Source organism: Amblyomma maculatum, chromosome 4 (genome assembly GCF_055883805.1).
Source record: "Amblyomma maculatum isolate TAMU_Amacu chromosome 4, ASM5588380v1, whole genome shotgun sequence".
In the NCBI taxonomy this organism is placed as follows: Eukaryota; Metazoa; Arthropoda; class Arachnida; order Ixodida; family Ixodidae; genus Amblyomma; species Amblyomma maculatum.
Genome location: NC_139347.1, coordinates 162,552,150 through 162,575,399, shown reverse-complemented (window position 1 = coordinate 162,575,399; position 23,250 = coordinate 162,552,150). Strand labels below are relative to the sequence as shown.

The following is a 23,250-nucleotide window of genomic DNA, read 5'->3' as shown; positions in this document are numbered from 1 at the left end:
ACAATGAATAAATACTAGATTCCTGTGCCGCTTATGCTGTATTCTCCGTTCTGGCTCCCGATGTTAAAGCTCCTAGGCTTCATATCCGGCTAAAGCTACCACTGAGTACACGAAAATGTATTACCATCTGCAAGAGGTATGCATGTTCGTTGTTTTCATGTGTTGGATGCCACCGGACGCCACGCTTTAGAGTAATCGGCCACATAGAACTTTTTGCCGTGATACATTTGGCTGTGGAGCCGAAAGCGCAAAATTAAAGAGAATACATGCGCTAAGTGTAATGGCTGTGTTCATTACCTTGATATTTATATTAGTAACTTTTTGTTTGCGACAGCTTCGCCGTGTTCGTAAAGGAGAAGGCCATCTTCGACACCAACGCTCGACCCAGCCACCGCTGGGAACATGTTTTGATCGATTTCAAGAGGCCCGCAGGAAAGTTCAAGGTGCGTCTTACGTCAAGATGCGTCACTGTTCGTGCTCTAGCATTCTTCGACACAGAAAGTCTAGCCCGGGAGACGGTTCTTTTTTTTTAATTTGTTGGAGGATCTATTGCTTCTTCGGCTTTATGATTAACGACTGCTGGTAGTAGCCATCTGTGGTAACCAGCACGCAATGTCCTACACTGATTCCAGTATTAAATATTAAAGAGGACACAGGCGCAAGAAAATTTGGTGATTTTCACTTCATTGAAGCCTCGCATTGCGGACTTGAATGGGGCGGCAACTTTTTAAGTGACAACATGTCGTACGCAATATTACTATTCATCTCGAGAAGATCGCGCGAAGTAGCTTTAGTTTCTCTCAGCGGGAGCCTGCTACTTCCAAGCATTAGAATACTCTTAATCAATGCATTTTAAATAGGGCTGGCCTGGTATCTATAACAGAAAGAAATCACGTTTCTGGACTTAGGCTTTTATACCTATTATTCACGGGTAATTTTGAAATGAATCTGGACTGACTAATATATTTCTATTCAGTTTATGCTATAAGGCAACGATAACATTTTGCAATCACCCCTATTATCCAGCGTAATAGCTGCTTCAAATATTCATTTCTCGTAGGTCCCTAAATGAATCGAATCAACTCACTAAGGACGATGTCCTGCACCAAATTCTGACAAAATGCATCGGCAGCCTCAGTGTTCACTGAGCTTCCATTGTGTCGCAGTCCTGGTTCTCCCTTTCGTAACTAAATTAATGTTTATCGCCTTGGTGTGTTTGTATTAAGTATTAAATTTTTTTGTTTGATGTGTGATTGTTAATATGCCCTGAATCTTAGTGCATTCTTTAACTGGTCTATTGTTGTACTGCTTTATTAAACCCTTTCATTATTGTTATAGTGCTTTGATGTTGTTGTTGTTTATTTGGCCTTTATACTTTCATTTTTTTTTCTGAATATATCTATTGAATTCTTTTCCCCCTGCAAAAATTACTTCTAGAATAATAAATAAAGAAATAAATATTTGTGTAAATAAATAAATAAAAAATATGCCAAGGTGACGTGACTGCACCACCACATTGAGAATTGGCAGAAAGCGCCCATTGAGGACATCTCTTCTGGCAAACAGATACGTTTCAAAGCGTTTTGGCGCTCCGTCCACATTTTTATCGCATTTGAACGTACAGGAAAACAAAAGCTTCTGAAAACCAAAGTACGAAACACACATAGATGGCAAATAGATGACAAAATATACAGAAACGCGTGATCAATGCCTCGTGCTCATGAACTACGACAGCACTGAAAATATTTCGGTAATTGACGCTTTTAAATGGGCGTTTCATTTGTTGAGCCTTCTTGCGTATTTGTTTTGGCGATAAAAATCGTCTGAGCTGTTTCTTTGTGCATGAATGCCTCGTATTTGTAAAGCTGCATAGGGTTATCCGTCTAAGTAGATGATAAATGCAACGCGTTAGTGGGGAGTAAAATGCATTGATGCAGCGCATAACCGCCTTTCGTAAAGAAAATCGAAACTATATTATTGACAACGGCCCACAGAAGTGCGGATTCTGAATCAAAACTTTATTGCTCCTCCGAGTGCACAGGATGCTTGCATGAGTGAAATAATTAGGAATTAACTACGCTGGGCTTAGTCTTATGCTGCCCCGTGACCTTCTTGCGCACACTTCCATGTGAAGCATGTTTCTCGCCCTCTTTTCAAGTCGATGATTGGTTCGTCCGCTCCTGTTCCCTTGAAAAGACACTCAAATGGCGCTTCCGTTTTTTGCTTTTAATTTGATGCCAATTTTTGCGTGAGTTCAGCGTACCTTTCTGTCCTAGCATTAAAGCTCCGCGCTAAAGCTGGGCACTGCTTTCCTGCAATAACGAGAAATGTTTTAACTGTTTACTTCAGTATTAACTATACTCTGTTATCATACTATTTTTTGGTAACTTTATGAAAAAGTGACGCGCTGAACTAGTGTAAGAGCACAATGGTATAGAATGTTTATTATAGCCATATGCGCTCATTCAAGTTTATGTTATTCCTCTTCTATACGCTTATCAAATCATTGTTCTCGGTTCCTTAGCACAACCCGCGGCGGCTGCGTTTTGATTGAGGCGACAAGCAAGGCACCCGTGCAATCTGCAATATTAGAATGCGTTAAGACTTTCATCCCAGGTTGTCCGAAGTTTCGCAACCCTTCTATACTTCGACAGCTGAGTCGATTTGGGGTGTTTAATAATAAACACCCAACGACCCCCCAACTCCGGAATTAGTGTAGGCGGGTGCTTGACACCCAATTCTGACATTCTTATCGATCAAATTGGAACTCTAAGCAATGCTACTTAGACTGTGGGAATGACACACTCCACACCGCGTGTCTTTACAATATATTCATTTGAGTCCTATAATATTATGGCCGCAAATTTCGTTCCCATGCAACTGTTCTGCTGCAGGAGACGGTGTCGTTCGATAGGTGTGTGCAACGTTGTAATGTTGCGTAAAAACCTCCAACCATAATTGCCTTCACCTCGCCAAAAAAAGATGATTTATAGAACTTAAATAAAAAGAAGGCGTTAATACGAAAAAGCTCAACCACCAAAAAACTCTCATTATTATGCGCAACTATTTCTCAGGGCACCGGAAAATATTCTTACATGTCTCTAATTTACATATTTTAGATACACATACAAGCTTACTTCACGACTGGACTGGTAGCGCTGGATGACATAGTACTGGATTCAGGACGTTGCCCACCGAGAGGTAAGAAACATTTCGTGAAGAAATTCGAAGCTACAGTGAACAGCAAGGCGTTTAAACGTGTATGAGAACTTTAATACGTGAATCTTGGAATAAAGCTAAAGGCAGCAAGTTCGAAGATTTTTTATGAAGTGCTCGACATGCGTGGCAGACGACCTATGGCAACCCTTATGTTCGAAATCCTATTAAGGCAAAATAACATTCGTGCTCCCATTAAGAGACGTTTTGGATTTTATTAGTGTCTTAAGGTCTCCTGAATACAGTGGAGAATGATACGGTAGCCTATAAACATTAGCCAGGTAACTAATCATGCAGTCGGCACGTGAAGCTCGTTCATTATCACGCTCTCCAAAAGGAGCGGACACAGAATTGGTAGGTGGCAATGATCTCCGAACACTTCTTGTTGGAATGTCTGCAGAGCAAGAGACCGATAGCTTCTCTTACTCTTGGGATCTGCTGCAAAATTACGCAAAAATTTCGGCATGGATGAACTTGCGCCGTATACGCTATGACCTCATTAGCTACACCTTTGTGTGCAATTACTTCAGAGTAACAGGCGAAAATTCACCCTCGATCGCTCAGAAGCCCCTGCACGCCCTTTAAACACTCAATGTGTCCTGGCTGTTCTCGCAGTGTCATCCAATGCGACAGCAAATGTGTAGAGAAGCACGAAGAAAGCCAGACAATACAGGACACTCAATAACATCTGACACTGTTCTGAGTCAGCGCATGTATGGACCGATGATTTCCTTTCTTAAAATATAAAGGTAAACAAGACAAAACATACACGAACAAATTGTTCATAAAAGGAGACAATGTATAGCTTCCCCGTGAAATGAAAGCTCGTGTCATGGTAGTTCACTAGAAATATTGATAAAGCAAACGGTTTTTCTGCGTTCTCTTATTTTACATCCTGCAATAATTTATTGCACTACTTTTGGCGCCTGCCGTCGTAGCAGTAAATCAAAGCGAACGTTTTCTTTATTTAGTCACAGGCTCTGCACCTGATTATATTAGTATGCCAGGTCACGGCCGGTCTCGAGGGAGAGCGCGCGCTCTTTTTTACGGCCTTCTCAATCGCCGCGGGAACAATGGGAACTTTTCTCCTTGAGTTACGCTCTCCGCCACCGCAAGGGGCGCGACCTCTTCACTGTTCGCTCCGCGTCTGCTTCAGTGGCGCCGGGTGGCTTTTGCCTGGTGTCGCGCTTTCGCTCGCGGATTCCGTGGTGAGTGCAGCCCCGAAATTAAAGATACGCAGAAGGTAGATGCTGCAGCGGCATGCCGTCAACGTACTACACACGTGAACGGAGTATTTATATAAAAAGCACTGTCGCTCAGCAAACGTTCGACAAGCGTATGACATACATTTCGGCATGGTAGCCACTATAGTCCATTTTAATGCGATTTTTTCCCAAGCCTGTAGAAGAAAAGGAATAAAAAAAAATGAATGAGCAGTGATCACATCCAAGCTTCTTCAAGGCTAACATGTCAGCATCTCGTCTGCAACAGCAAAACCGTCTTTCTGCGCTACATGCGAAACCATCCAAGTAGCACCAAATATGAACATAATTTCATAAAAATGTAATGTAAGTTTCAAAATGCGTGCATGATATAAAGTGTTAGTATAACAAAGTAAACGTTGTAGGGTTGCTTTAAACCTTATTATAATTTTTTATTAGCAAATATGTTGCATTATAAACATTATTTTAATTTTGCAAATAAACGTTATTTTAATGAAATTTTTACATATTAAGCTTGTTATGAAAACAATAAAAAATGTTTCGATATTTATGACACCACTTGTGCTGGGAGTGGTAAAAAGAGGCCAATAAATAACGCAGGTGATACTCGATGCAGTGGTTTACAGATGAATTCACCTGCTACATCGAAAGTATGCAAGAAACTTCTAAAGCGTTAAAGAAGGACACTCTCACTAAAGAAATATTTCTAGCCCTATAGCGACACCATTGAGGCTCTCTTCAGGAAAGTAAAGGTAATGTGCGGAAGGAAACGACATACGGAAAACGATGCGAGGGCTGTAAAGCTAGCGGCACTTGACTACATTGTCAAGACGGATGTTTCATCTGAGAGCAAAATCAAGGGATCTTGCGTCGATGCCAAAAAAAATAGTTTTTGCTCTGCCGCAATTCAGTAACCGAGGAACTGAAAGACGTTATGGTATTTCCTGTCATCCCATCACCCACTGTCACGTATTCGGGTTTAGCTTACGTCGCTGAATACATTGTTAAGTCAATCAGTGACTTCGGGTGTGACGCTTGTGCTATCCTTGAAACCAGCGAAAGAAGCAGCCCCATGTACACTATTCTACGAGGACAAGATCCTACAGTGGGCTGCATTATCCAAAACCAGAGTTTGTAGACCTCTTGGACAAGGTTGTATCTTTTTTTTTTTTTTTTGAAAAATTCGTCGTGCACCTTGCCCACACAAATGTCCTCAAAGTCCTTCAAATCTTAATCCATCCAGCACTTCAGAACTCACTTTTGCTGAATTGCCCGGAAGGCATTGACAATAGCCATGCTATAATTGGTCTGCTTCTTTAATATGTGAGAAATTTCTCAGAATCCTTCTTGCCAATTATGCTATGAATGTGACAGAGAGGAATGAAAGGCCAGCTCCTTATGAACATACACAAACCGTCCAGAAAAATTTTGAGACGAAAGACTAATTTCCTAGCCGCATGTGACGTTTTGATGAATAAGTTCAATGTGTTAACTTTGAAAGATATTTTTTTATTGCTTGCCGCTCTTTTCAATTATGCACATCTATTTATGCCCATTTCCCGGATTAAATGAACGTTGTTTTTTACCACTGTATTAAACTGACTACGACCGCCTACGTGTGCGTCAGTCGCGAGACTACGTATACATCTGCTGTCTTCCAACCGACTGATTTGTTTTAAACGAAGCTAGAACAGCCCACTTCACTCGACATTTGAAATTTTAAATGTATGCGTAAATTTTTGTTCCTTACTCCAAATCTGGGACGTGCTATGAATTTTCGTCAGTGCCTCTTTTGCTGTAAACGAAAACGGCAGCGGTTAACAGAATATACACCGAACAGTTTGCCATGCACTAGCGCCAGGTTGCGCTATACCTGCTTACAGCTTTCGAAGGCACACTGCATAAAATGGTACATATATATTTTGTGAAAAATGTAGGGGCAAAAAGTATTAATGTAAGTGTACCCGAAACTTCATTCGACCGTGCGCGACCGCACTGACAAAGGCGCGCGCGCGCGGATTATTGACTATTTTATTGTTCATACACGAGAAATCAAAGACGCTGATTACGGCTTCATTGTATAAGCCATAAGGGGTGAAATGTCAGGACCTGCCGGTTGCAACCGATGCGGGCGGAGCGAAGAGCGAGCGCGTTTCCCTTGCGGATGAACGGCGGTAGCAGAGGCGCAGCAGTGGGGCGGTGGCGACTCCACCGAGGCGCGGCGGGCGGTGGAAACAGACCCGATTGGAAAGGCCGTAAGACAAGAGAAGCGCACTCTCCAGCGAGATCGGCCATGGCCAGGTATTACGCCTTTATAGACGTGTGTCTAATCTGCCCTATGTACTATCTACCGCATCACAGTCAATTAGAAGAGATGAGCACTAGATTGCAGGCGACCGAGGTGAAGAAGCGTTGTTGGTGCTCTCAGGTGCTCCCTGAGGCATCACAGATGCCGCTAATTTCGCATTTTTGCCAGCTCGAAACAAGGCAACCGTGCGATGTTGCTGGTCAGGGCTCTTAATCGTGTTCCTTGACATCTAGTATTTGTTTCTTATGTCGCAAATACACGTCTGATCATAACAACACGGCAAAACTAATTTACTGTCTACATTTCTTAGATAATCCTTGATAATTATTCACTCTTTTGACCTTCGTATCAAAAAAACGCATCGGAATAGGTTTTTAAACGGAGTTTTGTACAGCGTACCTCTTAATCTCTCCTTCCAATTGCTATGTTTGGATAACAAAAACAAGCCACGTGAAGCCCTTCATTTCACTCAGCCATTGTATCGATTAATTTCTAAAGTACTGAGTACCAGCAGCATGCCATATGATCAGTGAGCTTCCAGGTGGCGATAGGTTATACGTCTTGCCTACATCGACAGTTTAGGTTCAGAACACCGATTAGGATTCTTAGAGGAAAGCAAGAACAAGGCTGCGCCGTAACGAATGAGGGTAGCTTCAACGCGTCCTTTTAGGCTGGGTTCTATGCAAAATGTGCTTACACTGAAAGTCGGAAGTGCACCCTGCTCTTCAAAATTGTAGGAGGTATTCACTTTTTCCTTAGTTCGTCTATCTTTTGATGTGACGCCGATAAAATACCGCATGCTGTTCAGCACTTTTTTTTTATTACGTCTTTATTTCTGCTTACGGTAGGCATTTACCTTGCGGCAGAACTAAGTTGCTTCATGGATGTAGGGGTGGGGGAGCGGTTAAGGGTGGGGGTGAGGGTATGGGTGGGGGTGGGGGTGAAGGGTGGGATAGATATGAGGGACCGGTGTCCACTTCTTCCTCGAGGTTGGGTCGTCCCGAGGTCGGCTCCGCGAAGTAATGGCCTGGTCCTTCTTCTTCCTTGAAGCACTTCGAAGATGGATGCAAAACCTGCTGTAGGCATATGAAGCGCAACCGTGCTGCATTGGTCCGCAGCTTAGAGCACTTCCATACTGCTTAAGCGACGCGTTTATGTTTGGGTATAAGGACCGTGTCTCGTGGTATCCCCACCATCAGATAATGTGTTCTGAGTTGTGATACTGAGGTTGGTATACTTAGAGGACGGCAAACATCGCCCCAGCTTAGGGCTTCCTTTTTTTTCTGATCTTGCAGTCCTGCGTAGTAGTATATTTTTGATTAATTTTGCATTTACCGCAACAGCCACGGTGCACTTTTCCAATCAATATGATTTCACATCATTCTCGTGGCACTTGCACCACTAATGCGTACAGAAATAGTCTGATGTCATAAAATTAATAACGGATATATTTTGCACCTTTTCCCGATAATCAGACTTCTGCTCCTGGGAGAAGGGCTCTCCATGCTCGACGTTACCAGATCATGATAGTTTCAGCGCTTGGAAGCCCAGAGATGCGGCACTTTTTGGGCTTCCGGATCACACGCTCAAGAGTCTGAAAGGTGAGAACTGTTGGTAAGTCTGCGAGCATGGCAGGGTACTGAAGGTTTTCAGATAGAAAAAAACAGCTGCTTAATTTTTGGCAACTTTATTCAAAATATTTTTTACTTACATCGCCTCCATGGCATTGCTCAGTGGGAAACCTCTTAAAACTACATGTGCACAATGAAGAAATAATAAATAATGTAAAAATTTCGTGACCCTTAAGCTTCGCCTCTAAGACATGACGTGAAGCGTTAATGGCTCCCGTCTGCTACACCCCTCAAGGATCAGCGTCCGCGTGCACACAATTGCTGCTAACCTTTCCACTGATCCATTACTTTCTGTTTTATATATCGCACATTGTCATTAGCTTGCATTATTAGGCTACCAAAGCTTACAGATGCCCCTCCGGAGTGACAGAACGCCCAGCTTTTAACCTACCCAACGAACGTGCCTGCGTGGCCAAAGGTAGCGTGTCTAATTGTGGCTTTACGGTAGCAGATTCTCTCCGCTTTCTTCATTCGTAAAGCTCCCTTCAAGTCGGTCATGTCCCGTGATCTCGTTACGTCACACAATGCGCTCAGCAGCGACTCGCTCGGGCTTGTTATTTCCCAGCTCTACCTGCTAAAGGCATGCTCGCGATATTTTGTTCACAGTGACGACGCCGCGTTTTTTCGCATATATTTAGCTCTGCCGCGTTATGAACATACATGCAGGCACATTAACCACACAACGTGTGCAAAACTACTGCCTTTGATCAAGGTTAAAACATTTTGAGTAATACGCATCACCACTCACAAATTGACGGGACACGAAATGAATGATGAAAATTATTATTTCTAAACAAATAGTCTTTTAAACAGAAGAGGTAGGAATTTCTGAGCGACTTACAGTGCTGTAAGATTTTATCTGAAACGTTTTTAAAACTCCTCCCGCCTCAACCGGACGCTCGCTTGTGGTAAAACAAAGCAGAAAAATTGTGCGCGGCTGATCCTTTTGTTGTTTAGTACGTTTTACAATGCCTCTTACCCCTGGCCACGCCTATCAGATAGCAGAAAAGTCTGGGATGACATTGAAGAAGGGAAAGATGCCAACGCCGAATTTCCGGCAAATGGCAGTGGTAGAGCCATTTGAAAAGCCTTAGGCATTACCATGCTCGCTTCGGCGGTTTGCTGTTGTGGAGTTTTCTTCCAGCAATGTTAGACGGCGCTGTTCATGCCATTCGCAAGAGAGCCGGAGTTGGCACCTTGCACTACCTCACCTCTTGTTCCAGACGATTCCGATTTTTCACAATGCGCCGACAACCCAGGTAGGCACCGTTGTCAAGCATGCTACGCGACAAAATGATCGTCAACGTGCAAACTTTTTGCAAGGTGTCGCTCAAGCGAGCCGCCTCCGGTTGAGGCGAGAGAATTTTTCGAAATGGTTGCAGTAGCGTTTCGCCCTTTGACGAGGTGATGCACCGTGCAACATCGTTTCCCTAGATTTCCATCTAATCAATCGCAGTTAGGAGGTCAGCACTTTTGTTCCAACTTTTCTCCGTTCTCTTTATAAAGCTGTGGAGCTGAAATTCATCAGATCGCAGGACCTGCATTGGTAAGCGCGAATTAAATGGCACAAGTGAACACGCTGAGCGACATTTCTCATGTTCGCTTTACTCCTACTCAGGCCGCTACCTGTACCTCAATACAACTGGAGCGGACTCCCATAATCCCGTTTCCAGGGTGTTTATGCAAACAAGACCTCCCACCGAAGCAACATGCGTCACTTTTTGGTGGAGTGGACGTGGCGTTAAAAGCCAGCTGAATGCGTACATGTGAGTTGAATAATGTTCAGTGTTTCATTGTATAGAGCATTATTTTTTAGTAGGCCAGAAAATAAAATATAATGCGAAATTCGGGCAAAGCATTAGTAATATGCAGAATATCTATATGCCAAAAAAGAACAATCACGTTCGGATACCAGCCATTTTTGTTCAGCACTAACCTCCTTTTTACCAGGAGGAGATGAGTAAGCACTGCACTGGGAAGCATCTTGCCAGCTTTAATCTCATTTACTTATGCTGACGTAAAGAAGCGCTAAAGAGTTATTTCAGAGCGCAGTGTTTAGTTAAATCATATTACCGTAACTAAAGAATGTTAATTTGGCAAATTCTGTCTAATCGAATTCGATCGAAACCGTCGCATTGAAAGTTCATAGGCCATACAGATCGGGCAGTTCGAATAAGTGATGGCTCAAGTAGTACATGTTAGCGAGCTTTCTGAAGTCTTGCTTGATGATACCATTTCTTCATGCAAACTGGCCATCACCATGTATGTTTTTTCACTAATTTTGAGTTAAAAGTCTTAACTTTTTTTTTTCACACTTCAAGCTAACTTCAGCTTTTATGGTCAATTCGCAGCAGGATGTGGAAAGAATTCTTGAAGCCGCAGTTTAAGACAGCAGAAAGTCGGAACGGCTTTTTGTATTTATTTCTTACAGTCCTGCACCTTCCGAAGGCATTATTGCACAGGAGGAGGAGGGGGGGCGGGGATGACAAATAACATCTCTGGGAAGGACGAAAGTACAATAAAAATGCATAAAATAAACAAAATATCATGACGCAACGTATAATGCAAACTGAAAAACTTGCAACAAATGGGGCAACTGCGCGCCTCATAAAGAGGTGAAAAAGAAAACGACAAAGTCATGAAGAAAACCCGCGTATAAGAACTCCTCACCGCATCAAAAATTTGATAAAAAGCCTGAAGTACATTTTCCGGGCAGCACTCAGTAATGCCAGCTAGCAGTCTGCTCCAATTATTGATCGTTATTGGAACGAATGAGGTTTTATATACTTCTGTCCGGCATTTTATTTCTCGGATCATCCACTGATTATCAAGTCGTCTAGAAAAAAAGTGAGGTTGAAGCAGGTACCAGTCTTTGTTAAAACTCAGCTTCCAAAATAGATGCGATACATGACCTGTAATCTTAAATGTTTTCTGCAGTGAACTAAAGATTTCCAACTGAGATAGTCTTGAAGAGACGTGACGCTAGAGGAAAAGTTATATTTGCTAGACACAAATTTTGACACGTTATTTTGGACGCGTTGAAGCATATCAGTCAAGTAAGTAAACTTGGCATCCCATACAGGGCATGCATATTCAAGAATTGGTCGTATCTGTAAGTGAAATACAGGAGCTGCTTGGCATTCGATTGTGCTTTGTTGAAATTACGGTTTATAATTAAGGATTTTGCAGGATTTGGATATAATATGCTTAACTTGCCTCGTCTTTTCAAGGTTAGATTTATAATATACTCCGAGATAGTTATATTCAGAAACGTTTTGAAGGGGAACATTATTTATTGAATAACAAGTCTGTATAGGGGAACGCTTTCGAGTGAACAATATAAATTGGCATTTTGGAGTGTTCAAAGACATTTTCCATTTTAAGCACCAGCACTGGATAGAATCTAAGTATCGCTGAAGTTTGAATGCATCGGAAGAACTTTCCACAACATGGTACGTGACATATTTGTCAGCATATAGTCGAACTTGTCAGGTAAGGTCAAGAACAATGTCATTATTAATATTGAGAAAAAGGGGTACAAGGACAGACCCCTGAGGCACACCTGAGGAGACATTCACATAATCCGACTGACAACCATTAGTCACAACAGGCTGCATGCGGTCCTGGAGATATGAATGGAGCCAGCCAATAACGGTGGGATGCAGACCCAGATAACATAACTTATATAGTAATAGCACATGAGGTACAGAATCAAAGGCTTTTTTGAAACCCAGAAATACACAATATATTTGATAGCTATGGTCAAAAGAGAAAAACAGATTATTACTGAACTCATGCAAATGGGTGGTATAAGGAAAACCTATTCTAAAGCCATGCTGGAATGCGGTAAAGTATTCATGAGAATCAAGGTGGTTTAAGAGTGGGCTGTAAATTATATGTTTCATTATTTTACAACACACACTAGTCAGAGAAATGGGTCGGTATTTAGCAAGAGATCTTTCTGAACCGCTTTTATGCACAAGGACAACATTAGCATTTTTTCAGTTATTTGGCAAACATGCCGAGTTAAGAGATGTTTGAAACAATGCGTCTAAATAGTAAGCTGTTATATTTCCGCAAGATTTTAAAACAAAGGTAGGTACACCATTGGGGCCACCAGAAGAGGTGGACTGATGTTACTAAGCAGTTTTACCTAATTTTGGTGAATACAAATCAATTCAGCCATGGTTTCAGTAACAGATTCGCGAGTTTTCGGAAGTTCTCCGATGGAGCCTGGCGCAAAGGCACACTGAAAATATACAAAAAAGCAGCTTTGCCTTATCTCCATCACTAGTAATAAAGTCGCCATCGACGTCTAAATGTGCGATTCTCACCGGTTCCCGTCCGTTGTGTTTCAGAACCATCCAATTTCTTGGGGTTACTACATAGTTTAGCACACAGATTATTAAAGAAGGTATCCCTAAGAGCTTTAATTTCAGTATTTAGTGTACCGCCAAAGGGCTTTACTTTCAATATTTAGTGTACCGCCAAGGGCACGAATCAAGTGCAATACAAAAGTGTATTGATTCTATTTTACACAATTGTAGAAAATGTCTTTTCCTGACAAGCCGTCTGATTTGTCGCGTGATCCACGGTTTGCTGCGGCGCCGCTTCCCAGAAAGAAGTTTAGTTGGGATGTATTTACCATTTAGGCTGTTCAATGTATTCTTGAATACCTCCCAGAGTGAACTGCTGTCTAAACTCCGGCTTAGAATAATAAAATCAGGAAAGGGGGAAAGTTGGTTATTCATTGATGTATAGTCACCCTTGGTAAAAAGAAAACTTTTCTAGGACGACCGTTTGGAAATAAACAAGGAAAGTGCTGGACATTGGCACCAACACAACTATGATTGCTTATTCCTGGTATGATCAAAGTATCGCGCAGCACCGAGGATCGGTTACAGAAGAGTAAATACAACACTGAACATTAGGGCTGAGGTTTCCGTTTAGGCAACACCGTGCAGATGTAGGTATTATTCAGTTATGATGGACCTTGTAAACAGCGGCGTGGACGACATAAAATAACGGGGCATTTTTGCGCAATTAGCAGCACTACACAAGGCGCTATAATGCTTACTACCTGACATGAACAAGCTAATGTTGCGAAATATTCATCAAATTTTAGCTCAGTGAAATGTCTACCCAATTCGATGTTAAGGCCCCGTAACTAGACATGGAGCGCCTGCATAAACTCTCCCGCTATCGCTATTACGTAGCGTGCTCTGCGAAGCGATTCGTCTGCGGCTCGACGCACTAAGTGGAAACTAAAAAAAAATGTTATCTGCTTCTAAAATAACAACTTAGTTCTCAAAGACTGTTTCTTCTGTCTGAGCTTTTGACTGTCTACTCTACTCAGCCCTGAAGTCGAGCTTTAAAATCGAACTAATAATTTTTATATCAACGGAGTCGAAAATAAAGAATCATTGCATGCGCCTCCTAGTTCAAAGAAGCACTAGGTGTCACTACGGTTCTCTAGTTACGTCATTCGCACATTCGCACTTTTGTCACAGTGCAAGTGCCATTCAACCGAAAGTGTAAAGCATCTATTGTTGATTATTGCTATAAATTGTTGTTTCTCTAATTTTGGATTCTTCCCCAGGTTCACGGACAAAACCATACTGCAAGATCCGCTTGTTTCCGTGGCCACACCTGAAGAAGACGGCCTTTGGGTGGCTCGAACAGTGAACATCTCTTCTAGTACCAATTGGACTGTTAGTAACGTCCTGCTTTATTTTCTAAAGCGCAAGGTTTACTGGGCTAGCTGGGACCTTGTAGAGGAGGAGCGAGGTGGAGGGGGGTTTGTGTTATCAACTTACACAAAAACGTCGTGATTAGCCGCAGCTGCCGCCTCCTGTAGTCACCACCGAGAACTTGACAAGGCCTGCGCGCCGCAGCAGCCTAAGTCACGTATACGGATGGCGATAAAGTGCCTGCAAATGAAACTGCCAGCGCAGATCTGAGTCGAGTCGCGGGGTTTCCTTCGCCATTTTACTCATGCGCTGGCACGCACAAGCATCTTCTGACCGTTGTTCGTTAATCCGGCAGTAGTGACATTCGCTGCTGGGAAAGAAGGTGATGCACCTTCCTTGGCAGTTTCTTGGTGATTACGCTCCTCTCAGCTGTGGCCACGTGACGAGCCATGGCACTCGCCGCTCGCCTGCAAGGGACAAGTCGGCCGAAACCATCTTCGTCGTTGGAATGCTCTTAAAGGCCACGTTTCAATATATTCTAATGATTTAGCTACAGGTAGCGAACGTAAACGTTCCAAGCTAGCAGCTGAGACGACGAAGAACGGGAGAGTCGATTGGCTGCTAAAGCTTTCATTGGTATAACCTAAGCCAACCTAAACCACTGCCATTTTCTCTGAATTTGTGCTTCGATGGATTTTCCACATTTCGCAAAAATTATGTCCCTAGAAATCAAAAGTTAAATTAACAACTTATATGTCAGAGACAAGGAGCTTTTAAAATCAAGTCATATAAATTTCTACCTGATGCTAAGGAGCTATCAAAAGCAAATGCTTTCAATAAATATATGCCTTATATTCATTGCTTAGACGCTATAGTTCTTGTATTTTGAGCTAAGGAAAACGTTTTAACATCGCGTTTTCACAAGACAGTTATATTTGCACGAAAGTGAAGGAACGTAAATGTTGGCGTCGATGGTTCAGTGGTAGAAAGAATGCAACTATTCCACTCTAACTCTGATTTCAAAGTAAATAACAAAAGTGAACATTTTACATTCTTGTTACAAAGTTAATGATGGGCATAACAGAACTAAAACATTACTACAGCAAAATATATATGATTAACAATAGCAAGGCATTTCAGTTGAAATGCGAAAGATAACTAGATTTCTTCAACTGCCGAAAAAAAAGTGGTTATTACATGGAAAATTCAAACTCGCGAGCAAATCTCTTACGCTTACAGCCTACTTAGACTCCATAAAGCCAAGTTAGAAAATGCCAGTTCTCTGTGGGACTCCTTCCAAGTCGGCATAATTCAAATACTTGAGAATGTGCAGCACAGAGCAGCCAGGTTTATCGAAATCGAAATTTTTCACACAAGGATTTGGTCACACAAGTGCTCCACTCACTATAGTCACCGTCTTCAGCAGATCACCGGAAAGCGTGCCGGCTGAAACATTATTTTCATATCTAAGAGATTCTTCAACATTAACACAACAAGGTATTTATCTTTATGCGAAACAAGGAATCTAGAAAGAAGGCATACTATATTTACCAAACTCCACGATCGCATATTACATACGCCTGCTTATTTAATACTCTACTGAGTGGAATTATTTGACAGTTGCTGATCCAGAGTCGGGCACGTTACCTTCCTTTGAAACATTATTTAACGAGAACGTATGAAAGCTGTCCCTTGCATGCGGTTTAATTTTTGTGCATTGTTTATTGTTGTTTGCTCGTTGTTTTTCATACCATAAATGCTGTTTTTTGTTAAAGAAGAGTGCATTATCTGTCACCCCCCCCCCTCCGTAAGGACCTCTACCGGTCAAGAGTGTTGGAAAACCAATAAAAATAATGCGAGTGACACTGAGTACCTTTTCTTGCTCTTAGAAGAGGAGTTGTGGCACACAACAATGCTTTTACAGCAAATATGTTCTCTCCAAAGCGCAATGTCTCGCATTTCTAGGACATAATATGCCGTGAATGCTGAAGGCTTGCCGGAACGAGAAATATTCCAACGCAGCTTGGACACAAGATTCTATGAGAGAAGTCTGCGTGAAAAAAGAGAAACGAAATCATTGACACACGTGAATCCAAGAAGGCAGGCCATTAATTTGCCATGTTTTGCACCACCCTGTTTAGAAACGCGCAGTAGGATACATTTTGTAGCAAAGGGCCGCAAATATGTCAAGCAGAAATGGTATCTAAGCAGCGTCTCTCATCTTCAGCACCAAAAGATGCGCCAACATTTACGATATTGCGATTAGGTAATAAAAAATTATAATATGTGCACGGATTGCAGTAAAAATGTCCTACTAACCAAATTAACGCCTTCGCCGGCAGAACGTTTGAACAAACGCTTCACACTATATGACCATGATGAGAACTGTCGTTTCTTTCGCAGTGGTGAGCTCGTAATTGCAACTACCGCTCTGCGTTCCTCAAGTATGACAGAAATCGCTCACATTAATAGTTTGAGGGAGGTGGTCCAGAATGCTCAAGGTGGTGGGACAGGAGGGAAAGGCAGATATAGGTCAATATTTTTCATCTATAGTGTTTCTTGGAATATCTACTAATATGCTATGAAATGCCGAGATAACGCTATCAAATCTTCTATTTATTTTTCGCAGCTTGTGTTCGAAGGAGTTGCCCCCATCGGAGTGCAGGATGACTCTGGAATAATGATCGACGACGTAGAATACACCGACGGTAAATGCCCACCTTACAGTAAGTGTCATTTTACTCTGGTGGAAGATTTAATATGTATAAATTAGTATAAAGCTATCATCTCCTGCTTTCTGGATGTACTAAATATTATTCAAAGCACTTTTGTGAAGTTTATCATTCATCATATTTTCCTTGAATATTACTAAAGGCGCCCCAAAATTTATTCTTCCTCCCGTTATGCTAGATCTGTGCACGTTCGAGGAGGAATGCCTGCCCTGGAGAATACCTGAAAATGGTAAGAGTTGCGTCACAAACTTGCTGATGTTTTAATTGCTTATCACATCTGGCGCCATCTGAAATATTTTTCGCTATTGACCTTCACTGTTAAATGTTGCAAAATTCTGGAATAAAAAAAGAGGTGGCAAGACTTTTTTCCGCTCGTATATGACAGGCGAACGCAGGAGAGAGGCTAATAATTGAACACACAAGTACTGTGCTTTACAGAACAAAAGCGAGGCAAAAGAGAGAGAAAGGGTAAGACTATAAAGAACGTAACATCCTGAGTGAGGAGAAACGAAAGACACCCTCGAAAAAGGAGGCGAAAAAATTGCGGAGGTTTAGCCCTCCTTAAACCTATTATAACAATCGAAAGCACTCGCCGCGGTGGATCGGTGGTTAAGACGCTCAACTAGTGAACCTTGTTACATGGATTCGAACTCAAGCGGTTTGATGTGCTGTGCGACGGGGTTTTTTTTAGTTCTAAAAGCGATGAACGCGCATTTTTTAAATCACCACGAAAACAACCAAGCCGTAGTTAAAGCTCACGAGGCATTTAATGTCGTTCATATCCATCCGGTGAAATTGGAATTAGCAGCCCGCAGACTCCTATCATTATATATCATTATCCCAATTGATAGACCTAAGCAGGAGAATTTGATGGGGTCTTGGGAACAGCTCAAGGTCATTAGAAGACACCGTGGTAACTCGGAAGTTGTGCCCTTGAGTGTACAGGTGCCGTTCTAGAATTTTGTGTCCTTTGATGGCGCGTTAGCTGGCGCCCTGCATGCGAAGTAACATGATGGGCAAAATGCGAGTCATTTCCCGTGTGTGTGTAAGCTTAATGCCCCCCCCCCCCCCCCATTTTACGATTCCCGAAAATTTTCTATCGTCGCACGCCGAGAATGCAAATTAACCAATAAAGCTCTCCTTTAAATTTGTGTCGCTGACAGGGCTTTTGGCAAAGGGCCTGAACTACGTCACCTGCCACGCCGGAAAAGGGCGATACATTCCGTATTGAACGGAAGGAAATATCGTTGCATATTGACGGAGGCTTACTTATGGTGTAGCGGCAGCCCGTACTATAATGGCTATATGCAAGATTGTCTCTTGAAATTTGCGAAACTGTGATATACCTTTCTGACGCAAGTAAATAAATAAAATGAAAACATTGCTCAACTTTGCAAGTTTTGGAAGGCCGTCGTCACCAATGGTTAGTTCCTTTTCAGATATTGCTAATGTCATTGTGTTTCGCAAAAGCCAATGAGAAAACAAGTATTGCATTGAATCGCGCTTTTATAACTTAAAAAGTTTGGACAAGCGGCGCAGAATTTTTTCAAGGTACCGCTCATTGATGCGATATGGCCGAAACGTCATATACATTCTCTTTTTCTTCAGCACGTCTGAATTTTTTTGAACGTGTTCTCAACCAAGCCCAAAGAATCCTCTTTTCTTTCTTTCTTTCTTTCTTCTTTCTCTCTCTCTCTCTATATATATATATATTCTACCTTTGTGACCTTGTGTTCTAATACCACTCTACTGTGACCAGGACAACAAGCAGCGTTTGAAGTGGAGCGAGCCGGATCATTCAATAGGCTGCCTCGCGATCACACGACGCAGACAGAGGACGGTAAGTTAAAAAGTTATAATTCAAGCGCGAGCTTCATCTGCTTGGTATAGATGGCGAGTTGAATGTCTGAAGAAGTTCGTTAAACATGGGACTCGACGCATTTTTCAGGAAGTGTGTAGGATGGTAATTCGGCTCGCTGCTTTCGCCATTGACATTCTACAAAACATGTGTTCCCTCTGGAAAATGCCAGAATTTGCCTATGCTTGAAAACGAACTCATTTGACACGATAATTACGCGACGTTGTGTTTGAGTGCGTGTAATCTGAACGCGTTGGGATTTCTGTTCTGTGCATTAGTGCTTTTTTGTCGTTGTCTTCCCCTCATGCCATGACAGGGGCAGGAACCCTGTCAAGCTACCAGTACAGTAGCTTTTTGTTCCTGCCCTAGTATTTTTTGTACAAAATACTGAATAAAGGAGTTGGATTTGGATTATTCTCGACGGGTGATCAAGAAGCCAGTGCGCTTCCTTCGAGACTAGCAATGAAACGGAAACGTACACGCGATCGGTTTTGCAACAGGTGCATCATTCAAGAGTGTGTTTGCAGCCTGGCTCGATCTTTCTGATGTGCTTTTCACTTTCTTCAACTGCACATGAGCATTTAGGGCTGGCGAATTGTTTTTAACTAGTGAAATCGGGAGAAGAGAGCCATGAATATTCAGAGCGTCAGCGTGAGAAAGTAGATTGCTGGCGTTCTGCATCACTGCTTGAAGCGAAGATAAATATATTCATCATCAAAAGTAGTAGCGGCAGTAGCAGCCTGACTACAACCACTGCAGTGCAAAGAAGCCTCTTTCATATGCAATCACTAAACTCATTCTCTCCGCCAAATCCTCGAAAACATTGCCATCTAATTCGTTCAACCAATTTCCTGCAGCCTTACTCGTTTTGCTAGATGCAACCAGTCGGTTGCATCTAGCGATCACCGGTTGCCTTATTTCGTATTACATGTACAGGTATTGCACATGTTTCTTGACTGCGACTGAAATATCACTGTTACACTAATCGGTGCCTTTTCAATAGCTCGATAATCCTCGATAATTTAAATATAACCCTCTTGCTGCCCTCCCCAATTCTGCACCATAAATAAGTACCTCTAAGTGGCAGGTGTTATGCGCTTCTGCTGTATATTCTACACTTATTTCACTGAATGGTATCTGCCAGCGATTGCCTGCGCTAAGTTAATGCATTCCCTAAAGATAAAGAATATATATATATAATTTTCTGCGAAGTATCTACACGATCAAACTGGGAGCGTTATTGTAGGGGCAATATTATACGAAAACAAAATATGCAGCAATAAGACAAACCTAGTAAAAAGGTAATAACTGCTTTAGTGGCACACACAGAGGTATAGGCAACATTTTAGGCCCATGAAACCAACCACGAGGACGATAAATATCGTATGTGCACCATATTTTCCTAAGCAACTTGGAAGCTGAGCCTTCCAAATGCTTCATTAGGTAGCATATTCCATTCAATTATTGTACACAACAAGAATGAGTATTTTAGAATAGAAGATATTTTTAGAAATGCCTAGTACTGCTTCCAGGAGGATATTTGACTTGATCACAAACATTAAAACCTTCATATTCCCACAGGTTGCGCTATCTCAAAGCAGAGCACACTTTCGCTCAACGGCAAGATACTGCTCACCCCTTTACTTGTTTACAGCCCACCAATTTGGCGCATTGTCTAAACTCCATGATAACGTTTTTCCGTTTCTTTTTCAGTGCGTTCCGTACAGCTGCCACTTTACCTCTTCTCACGACAATTCTCATATTGTGATGGGTAGCCATACTGCAGGTTTAAAACGCGGGTGTAATGCTGCTTTTGTTATTAAAAGCTTCGCTTTTTCTCCTCTTAGGCGAGCCAACGGGAAATGATCACGAGCTAGACTAAACTCTCTAATCGGCAATGGACTTTGTGTAGTAGTAAGGGCAGTATCAGCCTAAGATTTTTATTTGCACAAAGACTACAGACCGAGCATGTCGACTATCTGTCGGCCAATCGACGCTGCTCTTATCTTTCGGCCCTAATCCAGACAAGCCAAGTTGGGATGGAAGCGAAAAGATGTGAACCTTGTATACTGCTGCGCAGCTAGGCAGTGAAAAATGTAATAGGAGAGGTTAGCATTGGTGGAGGGGCAGGATCTGTATATCGACAGTTGAGCAGGTGGGAGGGGGTAATGAATGCATCCATTCGGATGTGCCTTAGAAGACAATACCTCTGTCACGGTGAGTGATAGATGAGAGGGTCGGTATAAGCACTTGTTGAGACGAAGCTGGATGTTTACCTTTTTGGTGGTACAGCTCAAGGAGAGTCTCGCACCGTCATCTCAGTGCTTGGGCAAGAAGAAACGATTCCTGGTTAAGAGTGTAACGGGAGGTTTGTAGCCTGAACACATTGCCTTCAGTCCCTGAATGCTAGAGGCCCAACTTAGGAGAATGGTAGAACGCTGTATGTGGACACCGTTCGTTCGGCGTCTTGTTGAAGGAAAGGGGGTAACATGTGATTCTGTATGCGGCGTAGATTAGCATGTGAGTCGAAATGCACTGTGTACTGCGGGATAGAGGGAAGGAGGGCAAATGACTTGAGGGCATGGGCAGTGGTTAGGATCATAAGGTGCAATGCGTACAGCTAGTAACTTGTAGCAGCATGCGTTGTGCGCCTATCCTGCTTTTAGAACAAAAACACGACACACTTAAGAACATGGAAGGCGCGATAGGAGCGCCCTGTCTTGTATTGCTCGTCTTTTACTGCGCCATCATTTTTTGCCTCTAAGCGAACTCTACGAAGCAGCACTTACTTTACCTATGTACCGTATACACTGATTGTGGACCTCTAGGTGTATTTTATTTATTTATTTATTACGAATTCCTATAGCGCCCATTGAACATTATCGAAGGGGGCTTAGTTGCAAATATACAGCAAACAGAAAAGCTGAAGCGAAAGCGTACAATCAATCTTAAAAAAAAAAGAGAGAGAAAAAAAAGAAAAAACTTTAACAAAAAGATTGGAAGCACATTCAGTGCCAAGTGTAAAAGACACACCCATGAAAAAATTGTGACTCAGTTTCACGATTAAGTACACTGCCTATAATGTAACACAAATTCGTGTAATGTTCTCGATGGCTAGTGAAAAATTGGGCGCATATACGACCTCATCCGGGAGAAAATTCCAATTTGAAATTGAGCGCGGAAAGAATGAAAAGAGGAGAAATTAGTAGGCTACGTCACACGCAGGGCAATGTTAGCGTGTGCTGCAAATAAATACGTGGCACCGTAATGACCGAGAAATCGTTTTCTCGTATCACTCAACCTTCAGCATCTCTGAAGTTGCCAGTCTGGAAAAAAAGTAGCAAACAAAACAGGCACCTTTTGCTCCCCACGCTTTCAATGACACCTTAACGATGCACGGCCAGCACGGATCTATTTTCGAGAAGGCATGAATAGGTATATTGAAATTCAGAAACTTGCTCCTGAAGCTCTCGAGTGGCTGGGCAGATTGGAGCCATTAGTGACACTAAGAGAATTTTTAGCGTGACGACGCCACAATCCATCGGGCTGATTGTTGTATTATTGATTGCTCATTGTGCCCTGTAAGTGGTTTTGTGTATTGTGGTTCCTGCCGAAATAAGGCAATAAAGAAAAAAAAAACGAGCACGTAAAAACTCATGGTTCCCTGTAACCTACCCACAGGTTACTACCTCCTATTCAAGAGTCCTGGAATCCGAGGCAAACAGAGCTCGCTGGTTCTCCTTGAGCCTGAGCGCTATGAATGCCTTTCCCTGTGGTACTACCTGCCTGCCCTCTCCAAAGGTGTGCAGCTTCAACTACAAGGCAATAACATCACAGAGGGGGAAGGAATCTGGAAACGTCAACACATACAGTGCTCTTCCAATAGGGTGAGGATAGGCTGCAATATGTAGTGCTCCATTTAAAAAAAATTGAACGCTGCTGTTCAGTCCGATTTACAGACGTTGTGTACGTAGCCACACCGCTGAAACTGAAAGCGTAAACACTTTTACGCATTCAGGCTCGCTTCACCTGAATGAAAATTGCATTCCTGTCATATAATCGTTGCTTCAAGGCTCTCTTGCTGTCATATCTGATTTGCACAAAGCAGAGTTCGCATATGAACCGAACACTTTGTACTCCGCAGGGGTGGCACAGTGGTTAGGGCGCTCGACTACTGGGCTCAAAGATGCGAGATCGAATCCCGGCCTCGGCGGCCGCTTTTCCATTACGGCGAAAAGCAAGGCGCCCGTGTGGATGTCAGTGCACGTTAAAGAACCCCAGGTGGTCGAAATTTCCGGAGTCCTCCACTACGGCGTCTCTCATAGCCTGATCACTTTGGGATGTTAAATACCCCAAGCCACAAACCAACAGAAACCCTTAGCCCTGATTTTGCTTTGCAAGACATTGAGATCGCAAGAATAAAGCACAGACAACGCTACTAAAAACTTTATTGGTTCAAATTTCCTCGAACCAAGCTTCAGGAGCGTAACCCATCGACGACAGTCGCACTCATTTCTGTCTCGTTCCTCTTGCCTCGCTTCCGCGCTTGGTAAGACTTTCGGAAATGGCTGATCTGGCTTCCCGTTGTCAGG

General features: G+C 42.6%; 1 protein-coding gene across 1 annotated transcript in view; it reads left to right on the top strand.

Annotated features, from left to right (window-relative positions):
• LOC146193388 (MAM domain-containing protein 2-like) overlaps nt 1-23,250 on the top strand; it is a 39,802-nt gene that overhangs the window by 10,930 nt on the left and 5,622 nt on the right. Inside the window, exons 3-11 of the mRNA XM_084600536.1 lie at nt 335-443; nt 3,120-3,201; nt 8,223-8,348; nt 9,997-10,144; nt 13,978-14,089; nt 16,698-16,794; nt 16,979-17,029; nt 18,560-18,640; nt 22,340-22,545. Coding sequence (XP_084456662.1) covers nt 335-443; nt 3,120-3,201; nt 8,223-8,348; nt 9,997-10,144; nt 13,978-14,089; nt 16,698-16,794; nt 16,979-17,029; nt 18,560-18,640; nt 22,340-22,545 — 1,012 coding nt within the window. The remainder of the gene's footprint in view (nt 1-334; nt 444-3,119; nt 3,202-8,222; nt 8,349-9,996; nt 10,145-13,977; nt 14,090-16,697; nt 16,795-16,978; nt 17,030-18,559; nt 18,641-22,339; nt 22,546-23,250) is intronic.